At 42.6% G+C, this 14,046-nt stretch overlaps 1 protein-coding gene across 1 annotated transcript in view; it reads right to left on the minus strand.

The window, feature by feature from the left end:
* Positions 1-3,520: 3,520 nt before the first annotated feature.
* The window catches only part of LOC143975584 (vomeronasal type-2 receptor 1-like), a 54,827-nt gene continuing 44,301 nt past the window's right edge, over positions 3,521-14,046 (minus strand). Inside the window, exon 3 of the mRNA XM_077478049.1 lies at positions 3,521-5,107. Within this exon, the coding sequence (XP_077334175.1) occupies positions 4,145-5,107 (963 nt within the window). The 3' untranslated portion in view covers positions 3,521-4,144. The remainder of the gene's footprint in view (positions 5,108-14,046) is intronic.

Raw genomic sequence — 14,046 nt, forward strand, 5'->3', positions numbered from 1 at the left:
TTTTTGCGCTATAAACAAACAAAGAGCGACAATTTTGAAAAATAAAGCATTTTTTTTTACTTTTTACGATAATAAATATCCCCCAGAAATGTATAAAAAAACTTTATTTTTTCTCAGTTTAGGAAAATACGTATTCTTCTACATATTTTTGCTAAAAAAAATTGCAATAAGTGATTATTGTTTGGTTTGCGCAAAAGTTATAGTATTTACAAAATAGAGGATAGTTTTATGGCATTTTTATTAATATTTTTTTTTACCAGTAATGGCGGCGATCAGCGATTTTATTGTGACTGCAACATTATGGCGGACACATCGGACATTTTTGACACATTTTTGGGACCAAATGGCATATAACTAATTAATAATAATAAATAACAATAATATTAATACAATATTATTATTATTAATTCCTTCTGTTCCATTTGTTTAGATGCATTCGTTATTTTGGATAATTCGTAACTTTGGATAAATTTGTATTCGTTATGTTCACTAACAGCTAAATTTGAAAGGAAATTCCTATACCTATTATTTAATTTAGTTAGTTATTATTAGTTAGTTAGTTATTCTTTCGAATTTTCAGATTTTCGGTTGTATAGCATGTCTATGGGAATTCTTTCAGAAGTGCATCTGTGAGGTCAGGCACTGATGTGCATGAAAAGGCCTGGCTCGCAGTCTCTGCTCTAATTCATCCCAAAGGTATTCTATCGGGTTGAGGTCAGGACTTTGTGCAGGCCGTTTAAATTCCTCCATCCCAAACTCGCTCATCCATGTTATGGACCTTGATTTGTACACTGGTCCAAGTCATTTGGTGGAGGGGGATTATGGTGTGAGGTTGTTTTTCAAGGGTTAAGCTTGGCCTCTTAAGGTGTCAGCATACCAAGACATTTTGGACAATTTTATGCTGCCAGATTTGTGGGAAGAGTTTGGAGATGGCCCCTTCCTGTTCTAACATGAATGCGCACCAGTGAACAAAGCAAGGTCTATAAAGACATGTATGAGTGAGTTTGGGGTGGAGGAACTTGACTGGCCTGCAGAATCCTGACCTCAACCCGATAGAACAACTTCGGTATGAATTAGAGCAGAGACTGCAACCCAGGCCTTCTTGTCAAGCATCAGTGCCTCACCTCACAAATATGCTTCTGGAAGAATGGTCAAACATTCCCATAGACACGCTCCTAAAACTTGTGGACAGCCTTCCCAGAAGAGTTAAAGCTGTTATACAGTAGCTGCAAACGGTGGGCCAACTCAATATTGAACCCTACGACAAAGACTAGGATGCTATTAAAGTTCATGCTTCTGTAAAGGCAGACGTCTCAATACTTTTATTTATTTTTTTCAATTAAAAGTTTATTTAATGTTTCCATATAAAAAGTATATACAGTATATCACAAAAGAGAGTACACCCCTCACATTTTTGTAAATATTATATCTTTTCATGTGACAACACTGAAGAAATTACACTTTGCTATAATGTAAAGTAGTGAGTGTACTGCTTGTATAACAGTGTAAATTTGCTGTCCCCTCAAAATAATTCAACACACAGCCATTAATGTCTAAACCGCTGGCAACAAAAGTGAGTACACCCCTAAGTCAAAATGTCCAAATTGGGCCCAAAGTGTCAATATTTTGTGTGGCCACCATTATTTTCCAGCACTGCCTTAACCCTCTTTGGCATTGAGTTGTCAGGGCTGACTCAGCCCTTGCTTCTCTGAGCTGGCCGCTCAGCTGTCAGCTAATTGCCAGCTCTCATCTCTCTTCACAGTTAACCAGCTGTTGTGGATCTGCTTGTCAGTCCCACCTACTTAAAGATCTCCAGCTCACTTCATTCCTGTCTTTGCCTTGGTCACATCACAAGAAACCATCTCCTGCGTTCCTGTTTAAAGACTGGTTTTGCTGACATCCCGTCTGGCTCCTTATCCTGCTTGCTGTTCCTTTACTTGGATTCCTGACTTCTGGCCTGGCTGATTACCCTATCTGGTTACTGAACTCTGGCTTGGCTGATTACCCTATCTGGCTACTGAACTCTGGCTTGGCCGACTACCCGATCTGGTTACTGGACTCTGGCTATGCCTTGACTATGCTTACTCTATTTACCTTTTTATTTTTATTAATAAACAAGTGTGATTTTACTGTACTGCTGTCTCGGTCTGGTTCATGGTTTCTGAAAGGAGTTTACCAAAGCTTCACAGGTTGCCACTGGAGTCCTCTTCTACTCCTCCAGGAAGACATCATGGAGCTGGTGGATGTTAGACACCTTTCACTCCTCCACCTTCCATTTGAGAATGCTCCACAGATTCTCAATAGGGTTTAGGTCTGGAGACATGCTTGGCCAGTCCATCACCTTTAACTTCAGCTTCTTTAGCAAGGCAGTGATCGTCTTGGAGATGTGTTTGGAGTCGTTATCATGTTGGAATACTGCTCTGTGTCCCAATCCCTGAATGGAGGGGATCATGCTCTGCTTCAGTATCTCACAGTACATGTTAACATTTATGGTCCCCTCAATAAACTGTAGCTCCCCAGTCACGGAAGCACTCATGCAGCCCCAGACCATGACACTCCCACCATCATGCTTGACTGTATGCAACATACACTTGTCTTTGTACTCCTCACCTGATTGCCACCACACATGCTTGACATCATCTGAACCAAATAAGTTTATCTTGGTCTCATCAGACCACAGGACATGGTTCCAGTAATCCATGTCCTTAGTCTGCCTGTCTTCAGCAAACGCTTTGCAGGCTTTCTTGTGCATCATCTATAGATGATTCCTTCTAGAAAAACAGCCAGGCAGACCAATTTGATGCAGTGTTAAGCATATGATCTGAGCACTGACAGGCTGCCCCCCCCCCCCCCTCCCCTTTAAACTCTGCAGCAATGCTGGTAGCACTCATAAATCTATTTCCCAAAGACAACCTCTGGATATGACACTGAGCATGTGCACTTAACTTATTTGGCCTGTTCTGAGTGGAACCTGCCCTATTAAACTGATGTATGGTCTTGACCACCATGCTATAGCTCAGTTTCAGTGTCTTGGCAATCTTCCTATAGCCTAGGCCATCTTTATGTAGAGAAAGAATTCTTTTTTCTTTTTTCAGATCCTCAGAGAGTTTTTTGCCATGAGGTGCCATGTTGAACTTCCAGTGGCCAGTATCAGAGAATGAGAGTTATAACAACAAATTTATCACACCTGCTCCCCATTCACACTGAGGTCTAATAAGTGACATGACACTGGGGAGGAAAAATGACTAATTGGGCCCAATTTGGACATTTTTACTTGCTTTTTACTTGGATATACTCACCTTCGTTGCCAACAGCTTTATAATCAATGACTGTGTGTTGAGTTATTTTGAGGGGACAGCAAATTTACATTGTTACACAAGCTGGCCATTTACTACTTTACATTGTAGCAAAGTGTAATTTCTTCAGTGTTGTCACATGAAAACATAGAATAAAATATTTACAAAAATGGGAGGGGTGTACTCAGTTTTGTGAGATACTGTATATATACTTCAAGACTATATTGTGGCGGCTTGGACATTGGCGGTTGTCAAGTGACAGGCTTCAACGTGTTAGTGGCCAATGTTTTTTTTTCCTTTCAGTGGGTTGGTTGGCATCAAAAATGACATAGACCTCTATTACAGGACAATGTTGTTGATGGTGGCTTAACATTGGGGGGCATTTTTCTTAAGAACTTGTGGACCTGCCATGGATTTTATGGTGAAATCTACCATGTTTAAAAGTGGTCATAATACCACTGCTAGATGTTTCACTTCACGTTGCAGCTGGAGGTTCACTTGACTGGAGGTACACCCATTTATTCCACCTTTTGCACAGAAATCTCTATATATGTACATAGAACATAATATTTCCTCTACTGGCTGAATCTACTTAGCCAATAGTGTTAGGCCATTTATCTATTGGTAAATAGGCAACAAAGAAACATGTATGCATATATTACAAACATTACAAGCAATGTTTGTTCTGTTTGTGCAAGTGATGAGACATTCGCAAAGGAATTTTTTTTTTTATGAAAGAGACCCCCCTATGTCTCTTAAAAGGATATACAATGCTTTTGAGTAAAGATTTGCAAGATTAAATAATTATCAGTCAAACTATTACAGAACTGAATATGAACAATGGCCTGCTAATGCAAGGGTATTACAGGCTGGTACCCAAGTAGATAACAACCAACTCTGAAAAAATGTAAAATGATTCCGTGCACTGTGGGCTCAGTCCCAATGTAAGACTGATATTGTACCATATACAGTAGATATAATATTCTATGTAACACAATTACTTCTTGCATGAGCTTCTGATTTTTCATAAGGGTGTTTCTGGAATTTCTGGACAATAAAAAATCCATACTGTGCAAAGAATGTGCCATCGCATAGACTGATTTATACACATAATATGTAGTTCCAAACGTTGTAGTATCTTTCCAGAGGTTAGGAGTAGTATTACATTTATGAAGTTTGATTTGCCAATAATCTTCATACATCCTATTGAAATATGAATCTGTTGTTGAACAATAGTAATAGGATGCTAAAACATGTTCCAGTAAAAAGCTATTGGTACAATTTGCAGTGGTAATATTTTGTAATGATTCCTTTAATTGTGGAATCACTTGTCTAGGTAGTGTAAATAATATGCTTCCATGGTATGGGGTTTTATGTGGTTGGAGAAATCTGTCAAAGACCCATGTTACTGGCATAATAAATGTCTTATTCTGAGACTTGATTTTCACTTCTATGAAGTACTTAATGGCAAATACAGATTTCCCACAAAGTACAATAACTTGGGAGGTTGAGTTGTTTACAGTCTCTGCTTTCCGATCCCGTACATTTCTGATGTGATCTTTTACATCAGTGCTTATTTTAATAATAAACTCAATGCAGATATCATGGCTGGCAGCACTAAACATCAACTCCTGAGTCTGGCTATCTCCATATTCATCATCAGATGCAATGACACCAATCCATGTCCAGCCAAAGTGTTTCAGTAGCTTAACAACTGCCAGAAATTGAGTGTGATCACTGGGCAGGGTATGGAAGAAGGATGGATAGAGTCGTCTGTCGGTCAGTGCAGCATATGGTGCTCCATAGCTGATCTATATATGACATCAAATAGAGAATTTTGTGATGTTAAAATTCTAGTATTAACTATACAGGAATGTAATCATATGTCCCATTTCACATTGAGGCGCTTGTAAACTGCCAGTAAAATACTGAGCACTTTTAAAGAGCTTTTCAGGCGCTTTTGAAGAGCTTTCCGTTCATTTCAATGGAGAGGGTCATTTTTTTCACCACCCTGTCAGCGCACTCCCCCAGTGTGAAAGCATTCATTGATTTTAATGAAAATAGGTTTTTGTGGGCTTTTCAGGTGCTTTTTTTAGCGTGAAAGTGCATGAAAAGTGCTTCAGTGTGAAAGGGGTCTAAATGAGACCCGAAGCCCTTCTTGTCCCAGCTGAGCAGATCTGTGATGTTCAGTATTGGCAAAGCTTTATCACATTTTGGTGAACAAGTTTCTTGCCCTGCCATCTCCTGATTCCTGCAATCCTAATATCCACTGAGGCAATGAATAGTATTGATGAATCAAAAGGGATGTTTGGGAGGCAGGAGGAAGTAGGCAATGTCTGACATTATAAAGAGATGTCAGAGCTTTACCCAGTCGGAATATCCTGGAATTTAAGTATTTAGGGATAAGGGGAGCTGCTGCATCAGAATGCAGGAAATAATCTTTCCAATTCAACCTGCCTGAAATCAATTTTCTGTATAAGCTCCTGTACACACGGTTGGAGATTTCCACAACCAAATCTGTCGGATTTTGTCCGTCAGATTTAGTCTGATGGATTGTGTCCGAGACTGTTGCATACACACGGTCGGACTAAGTTGTCGAAAAATCCGATCTTTCAGAACGTGATGACGTAATTTCGTTATGATGGGACTACATTCAGGCTAGTAGCCAATAGCTTTGATGTACTAATTTGATCTGAGCATGCGTGGCACTTGGTCCGATCAAAATTCTCTACACATGATCGGATTACGTCCGACCGGCCCAGTTGGTCAGGAAATATTTCCAACATGTTGGAAAATTGGGTCCGACGGAGATTTGGACGGAATCAGTCCGATGCATACCACACACAGTCGGATTATCTGACGACACAGTCCGATAAGACGCATTCCGACGGATTCTCCGACCGTGTATACGCGGCATAAGTCTGTTTCACCCTCAGTAGAGGTCAATGGATATTGTAAAGATGTCTCTTATGTTTTCTGAATAGTCTACACTTTTCAATGATTTGCTGTTCTCTTTTAAATGAAGCACACCCACCCACAGGCGTTACCTTTGATAAATATGTGGATAAAAGTTAGCATTCCAAAATGACAAAGTAGAAACTGATCTATGGACCCTTTAATATACTGCACACTGGCGAGTAGTCCCTTTACGATCCTCCACCTTAATGTCATCTTACTGTACATTATCCAGCAGAGACTACTGTATTAGTTATGTGTATTTATCCTCTGTGTTTAGCTGACAATCTTTCCTTATACATCATAGTCTGTCACACTAAGGCCACAGACAGATCAAAATTAATCTGGTTCAGTATCTATTGTCAGGCAGGTTGTATTGAAGTTGATCTACTGACTTCAGGTACTGGTGATTTGAGTGATTGACTTCAGTATAACCAGCCTGCCAGATTTTTTTTTTTAATGCGATCACCCCCCACTGTAAAAATACAATAATGCACCAGGAGGGATTCCCCCATCAACACTGACCCATGGTTGAAGGAAGGGAAATTACATAGTCTATGGCTTGCTTAAAGTGTTTGTTACCCTAAATAAAAAATTGGATCTTGGTCCCTTAAAGCATGAATAACAACAAGGTGGTTGTGCTGTGTAATTTGGCCTCTTCTATCACCTAAAAAAACTGTCTGATCCTGCCTGGTTCTGCCCTCCCCCCTGTAAACCGACCACAGTATATTGTGGCTCCTGAGCCCTGACACCCTGTTCAGTTTACATGCCACCATCATCCAAAGCCCTGCTCTGGCCTCTCCTGTGTCCTCCTGCCCCTCTACCCTCTCTGCCTGTCAGCTCTGTCCACTCCACGATCCTCCCCTCCCTATGTTCTTATAATACAACAACCTTTTAACATTCCCCTCTGCTATGTTAAACAATGTCCCCAGTGTATTTTTTTAAAATGCCGCAGTGTACCTGCTTTCAGAGCACCAATTGGTGCTCATGTGACCGGCCACATAGCTTAGCAAACTCTTTAACTTTGGGTAAGATGATAATAAAGTAATGTGACTCCAGAGATTCTAAGAGAAAATTCATAGTGTGGCACAAATATCCTTTCTATGGGGATCCTGTGGCACTTACCATGCAGTTCTTCTCCATCCTCTTAAAGTGGTTGTAAAGCCACTAACAAAAAAACACAAAAAAAACCTGCAAGACAAAAGCATAATGAGCTAGAATGCATAGAATTATCTTAGATCAAAGCCCCCACAGCGGTCCTCGAACACCGCTCTAGCTGACGACATCGATCCCTGGATTACTTCTTGATATCCCAGGCTTCAGCACTGTGATTGGTCGGAGCCATGATGACATCACTCCTGCGCATGTGCTCGGGAGCCGATGGGAAGTGCACATTAGTGTGCCATTGCTTCAGTGGGCATGTGCCGATGACGCTGCACATGCTGATACAGGGGATATCTCCTAAACCATGCAAGTTTACAACCACTTTAAAGTGGAACATTAGTAACAAAAAATGGCAAGCAGGTAGTATTTGTAATACAGAAGAGGCTGTATAGGATGCCAAGAATAGGTCCCGGATAGCAGATATATTTTCTATTATATTCACCGATTGACACAGCTCCTCTCTTTAGACTATTGGGTTGTTACGCCACCTTTAGGAGAGGACTAGGCATAACATGTTAACATGTAATGAAAAAACTCAGAACTTCTAGTTCCACCCAAGGGACGGTCCCTTAGGCAACAATCCCTCGGCCTGCCATGTAGCTTCAGTTTTATTTTGCCTAGTGAAGGAGAAGGACCTAGGAACCCTGATGGGCCCATCGGTCCATGTTTTTTCTGCATAAGCTTTGCTTTTTGCGCAAGATTAAAGATCCTGTGGTCTGCTATCAACAGCTGGCTGGGTGACAGGCTAGGTACCCTTATCCTTGTTGTCTCCCCAGCCTGGCTAGCGAGCGTGTGCTGACCAAAGCTACGCGCTGGGTCAGCCACGACAAGCCTCAGCTCCAGAGGTGGTCGGTGAGCGCTAATGCCGATCATACCGACTCAGCATTTGGAGTACCTAGGCTTGCTGCTGGACTCCAGGGAAGCAAAAGTGTTTCTCCCTTCAGACAAGCTGCAGACTCTCAGAGCCACAGTAAAACTGTTGATGAACCGCAGGTGGTCGTTGCTATGCTTCTGCATGCGAGTTCTGGGACTCATGTTGGCCTCCGAGGCAGTACCATATGCCCAGTTTCACACCAGAGTCCTGCAGAAGAAGATTTTGACAAAATGGGACAAATCTCCCTTGTCCCTGGATCGGCAGATTCAGGTGAGCCAGTTAGTCACGGATTCCCTGATCTGGTGGCCGAGGTTCCCGGTACTTCAGTCCGGGAAATCGTTCCTACCTCTGAACGGCAGCCTATGCGGCTGGGGTGGAGTAATGGGAGTTCAGTTGACCCAGGGCCTCTGGTCGGTGGAGGAATCCAAGTTACCGATCAATCTGCTCGAACTGAGAGGGATCAGGCTATGCCTCTCCACATGGTCGATAAGACTTCGAGGGCATCCAATCAGGATCCAGTCAGACAACGCCATGGTGGTGGCATACCTCAATCACCAAGGAGGTAGAAGGCAGAGCGACATGTACTGGCCCTGTCGGCCATTTACATCCTGGGAGTGGAGAACTGGCAGGTGGATTATCTAAGTCGCCAAATGCTGGACCCAGGAGAATGGGCATTGCATCCAGAGGTGTTCAGGTTACTGTGCCTGCGATGAGGCACACCAGATATGAATCTTCTGGCCTCCCATCTCAATTGGAAGGCACCAAGATTCGTGTCCAGGACAAGAGATCCTTGGGCACATGTGTCAGATGCACTGGTGGCGTCATGGGACCAGTACCAGCTGATCTATGCCTTCCCTCCACTGAAACTGCTGCCACGTCTGCTCCGCAGAGTGGAGGCTGAGGGGATTCCAGTAATACTGATTGCCCCAGATTGGCCTCAGCGTCCCTGGTACGCAGACCTAGTGTGCCTGGTGGCAGACGCCCCCTGGCGACTGCCGTTACGAGAAGACCTTCTGTCTCAAGGTCCGATTTTCCATTCTGCTTTACCATCGCTGTTTTTTTTTTTTTCTCAATAGATTTTTATTGAATATTGTCACTTTAAACAGAGTTGAACACAGGTGCGTAACAGACCGTTCTTGTAACATATACAGGTCAAATGCATAAACAAGCAAACAAACATACCATTACTGCATGAGATAGTTTCCATCTACATTGGCATAAGGTTGGTGACCAATTGGGAATATTAATGTTCTACTACATGTTTGTCATTCCTTATAAAACACACAGCCTAGTGTTGTCTTGGTTTGGTACAGATTCGTCGCACAAACTCATTGCTAATATTTATCCGCAATAGTAAGTTGGTCTCTGGAAGGTGATCTGGGAGGGTCACTCCACCTGGACACCCCTCATGGGGATCACTACTGTGTCCTTGTGGGGTGAACCCCCCCTCCTCCCCTCTCCCCATATTCATATTTGATTAAATTAAAGTGGGAAAATCACACATCACCTACTTCATTCAAAGATCTTTAACATTCGTGGGGATTCAGTCCATTGTATCCATGGTTTCCACATGAGGGTAGTTTGTGATGCACTTTTATGGGTTAGTGCCAGGGTGGACTCATGTGTAAAATGTACCTGCGTGGTGTGAACTACATCTTTCAGGGTGGGAGGAAGTGGGTCTTTCCATTTCCTGGTTATGCTGAGCCTCGCTGCCAAAAAAATATGAGAGAGGATGTGTCTTGTCGGGTTGGGGAATCTGTCCAGGGACAGAGATAGAATGGCAAGAGAAGGTTTCTTTGGGACAGCTGAGAGTGTCACCACTGCTATTAATTGGAATACTAATTTCCAAAATTCTAAGAGTTTTGGACAGGACCAGAGTATATGGAGCAAGCTTCCTTTCATTCCGCAGTTCCTCCAGCACATGTCAGTTAGTGCTGAGTCAAATTTTGAAATCCTGACTGGGGTCAAGTACCAACGGTACGTTATTTTATATGCCAGTTCCCACAGGGTAGAGCAGCTAGTGGTTTTGTAAATGGATTGACATGCTTTTTCCCAATCTTCCTCAGAGAAAGAATGTCCTAGTTCCTTTTCCCATTGGGTTAACGGGGTTGATTTGATAAACGTCATTTTTTGGTTGAATATTTTATAGAGTAGGGAGATGCCTTTACTATGTTTTGGGGAAGAGGAAATGAACAACCATGCTGGTCGGGGAATTGTGATGTTTTGTTTTTTTAGGGAATTGATACAGTGTTTAGTTCGTAGGTATAGAAAGATATCAGAACAAGGAAGCTGGAATTGTTCTCGGAGTATGGGGAAAGGTTTAATTTTGTCCTCAGTTATCAGGTCAGATAGGTAGTTGATGCCCAGTGTCTTCCATCGTTTGAAATTGGATGAGTCTATCAAAAGATGCAACGATTCAATGGGGATGGGTATGTCAGAGTAGTCAAGGATAGTAGAGGAAATTTTTGTGAGTTTGGACCAAGTTTGGCATATAGCAAGGATTGGGGGAGATAGGTGTCGTGCAGGTTTGGCTCCCAAAGAGAGAGCTAGTAGCCAGGGTACTAGTTCCTTGCCAGGGACTGATGAGAGTTCAATGGTCTTCCATGGGGTTGGGGATGAGGTGTTGGAGAACCATTCTTTAGCTTGGGTCAGAATGGAAGCCCAATAATAGTCTTGGAAGTTGATATAGCCTAGACCTCCCGCCATACGATGTTTAGTGAGTTGGGATCCGGCGCATCTGGGTTTTTTGCCTTGCCACACAAATTTTAAAAGAAGTGATTGTAAAGAGTTACAATATTTGGTGGGTATGGGAATTGGGACAGTCCTAAACATATATAGTATTTGAGGGAGGTGGAGCATTTTGAATGCCGCTAGACGTCCTAACCACGAGAATTCAACTGATGCCAGCCTGGTTAGGTCTTCTTGAAGTTTAGTGCGAAGGGAGTGATAATTCGCTTCGAAGAGAGACTTCGTTCTAGGGGTAAGATGGATACCAAGATATGTTATGCTAAGTTTTTCCCAACTATATGGGAAAAGTAGCTTAAGTTGGTTGCTGGTATCTTCGCCTACTCCCAAATCCAATATGTACGATTTAGTGTCGTTGACCTTATAATATGATATATCTCCAAACCAGGCTAACATCTTTTGGATTTCCAGTAATGATCGTTCTGGTTCTATGATCAGAAGAATCACATCGTCCGCAAATAGGTTAATCTTATGTTCAGTGTCTGCTATGCGAATGCCTTTTATTCTGGTGTTGGTTCTGATGCTCTCTGCTAGTGGTTCCATAACTAGATTAAATATGAGGGGGGAGAGCGGGCAGCCCTGTCTCGTCCCATTTGTAATTTTGAAGGGGTCTGATAGAGTGTCTGAGGCTAGTACCCTGGTAGAAGGGTTTGAGTAAAGAGCCATTATGTAGTCGTGGATTGGGCCCGAGAGCCCGAATTTATGGAGAACCGCTGAGATATAGCCCCAGTGCACCCTATCAAAAGCCTTTTCGGCGTCAAGGGAGAGGAGTAGGGAAGGGATTCTGTTCTTTTCTAAATGGTGGATAAGGTCTATCATTCGTCTGGTGGCATCAGACGCCTGGCGTCCTTTGGTAAAGCCGGATTGGTCTTGATGGATCAAGGAGGGTAGGATGCTTTCTAATCTATTGGCAAGAAGTTTGGCGTATATCTTTACATCAAGATTGAGTAATGATATGGGACGGAAATTTTTAGGGGTGTTGGGTTCTTTCCCAGGTTTAGGGAGGGCCACTACTCTAGCACTTAGCATTTCAGGGGGAAATTGTGCGGATCTGGCAGCTGCATTAAAGGTTTGGCATAGGAAGGGAGCCAGAATATTCTGGAACAGTTTGTAATACTCCCCAGTGAAACCGTCCGAGCCAGGAGATTTAACTGAAGGGAGTTTATGTATGACTTGTCTAATTTCATCTATTGTAAATGGGCTGTTGAGTGATGAGAGTTGGCTTGGTGAGACCAGTGGGAGCTGGAGTTTTTCAAGGAAGGAGTGGATGCTCTCCGAGGAGGGTTGTGTGGTGGAAGGATCTTTTTTAAGGTTGTAGAGATCCTCATAGTATGTACTGAAGGCATTGGCAATATCATGAGGTTTAAGAAGTTTTTGGTGGGAGTGAGGATGGAATATAAAAGGAATTTTAGTCTTGTTTCTGTATCCTTTAATTTTAAGGGACATTGCTTTACCGGCTTTGTTACCTGTAGTGTAAGACCTAGCTTTGAGTAATCTTTTCTTGTTTTTCAAGGAGGTGGGATCGTAGGTCATGACGTAGAGTAAAGATTTTTGCTTGGAGGATAGGGGAAGGTGCTATTTTGTTTTGCGATTCAGCGTTGGCTATGGCGCTTGTCAGTTAATCTAGTTTTCGTGATCTAGCTTGCTTTGCCCTGGCGCCCAGTTGTAAGAAGACCCCCCCGATTACCGCTTTATGAGCGTTCCACACCACCACCGGGTCAGACACAGCTTCCTGATTAAGTGAGAAACATTCCTCCAGCCATTCTTTGATATGGGAGGATGAGCTAGGATTACGAAGGAGATAATCGTTGACTCTCCATATGAAAGGGCGATAGTGGGAGGAGCCATCTGATATGCTGATGCTTATAGGGGCATGGTCTGACCAGGTGGCGGTGTGTATGACAGATTTAGATACTCTTTGTAACAACAGCCTGTCGACAAGAAATAGATCAATTCGTGAGTATGTGTTGTGACGCGATGAGAGGAAGGTAAAGTCCCTCTCACTCGCGTGACAACACCTCCATACATCATACAAATCCGATGAGGAAATATAGCCCCCTAGTGGGGAAGGGCGTCTCTTGGTGCCAGATGTTGAATCTAGTTCAACATCTGGTACCATGTTGAAGTCTCCACATAAAATAATGTGTCCCTGTTGGATTTTCTTAACTTTACCAATAACTTTCTTGAGGAATGCCAATTGGCCGTAGTTGGGAGCATATACAGATACAATAGTGTACATAACATTATTAATTAAACCTATCAGTATGAGAAATCTCCCTTCCCGGGTCAGATTCGCATTTCGTAAGTTGGAAGTTCACTGAGTCTTTGATCGCTATCATCACTCCTCGTTGTTTCTTGTTGTATGAGGAAGTGAACACAAGGGGATAGAGTCGGTGCTGGCATTTAGGGGGAGCATTTATAGAAAAATGAGTCTCTTGTACACAGAGAATGTCACTATTATGGGAAATAGCAGTAGACCATAAAGATGACCTCTTAGCAGGGTAGTTAAGTCCTCTTGCATTGATTGAGAGAATAGTGAAACCCATATTTGCAGTCTGGAAGGAAGACACCAAAAAAAGAAAAAAGTAGATAGAAAAAAAAAGGTCCCTGGGTACCTTGAGGTTCCGGACGTTGGAGGCTCAGCTGAAGTAGTTCGGATGTGGCGGAGGAAACGTTAGTTCTTTATGAGGACGTCTCAGGGATTCCAGAGTCGGTATTAGCTATGGGTAGAAGATGAGTTAGTACGTTGAATATCACCAACCAAAATTGCGTGTTGCGTTCACCTGGTGGTATTTATGCGGGTGATGGTGAGTGGGTAATGGTAGCAAAAAAACAAAACAACAGAAAAAAAAAAGACAAGACAAGGTAAAACAAGGACATCCAAAAGAAAAAAGGAGAGTCAGAATAGTGCGGTATGCACAATGAGAGAAGAAAATGTAACAGGACTAGCCAGTAGTCGGATCAGTAACAGAAGCTGAGGAGCAACTGGTCAAGGTGGGGGGTATAGTTCAG

Source organism: Lithobates pipiens, unplaced genomic scaffold (assembly GCF_037356315.1).
Source record: "Lithobates pipiens isolate NorthernLeopardFrog02 unplaced genomic scaffold, aLitPip1_a1.2 Scaffold_13, whole genome shotgun sequence".
Classification (NCBI taxonomy): Eukaryota; Metazoa; Chordata; class Amphibia; order Anura; family Ranidae; genus Lithobates; species Lithobates pipiens.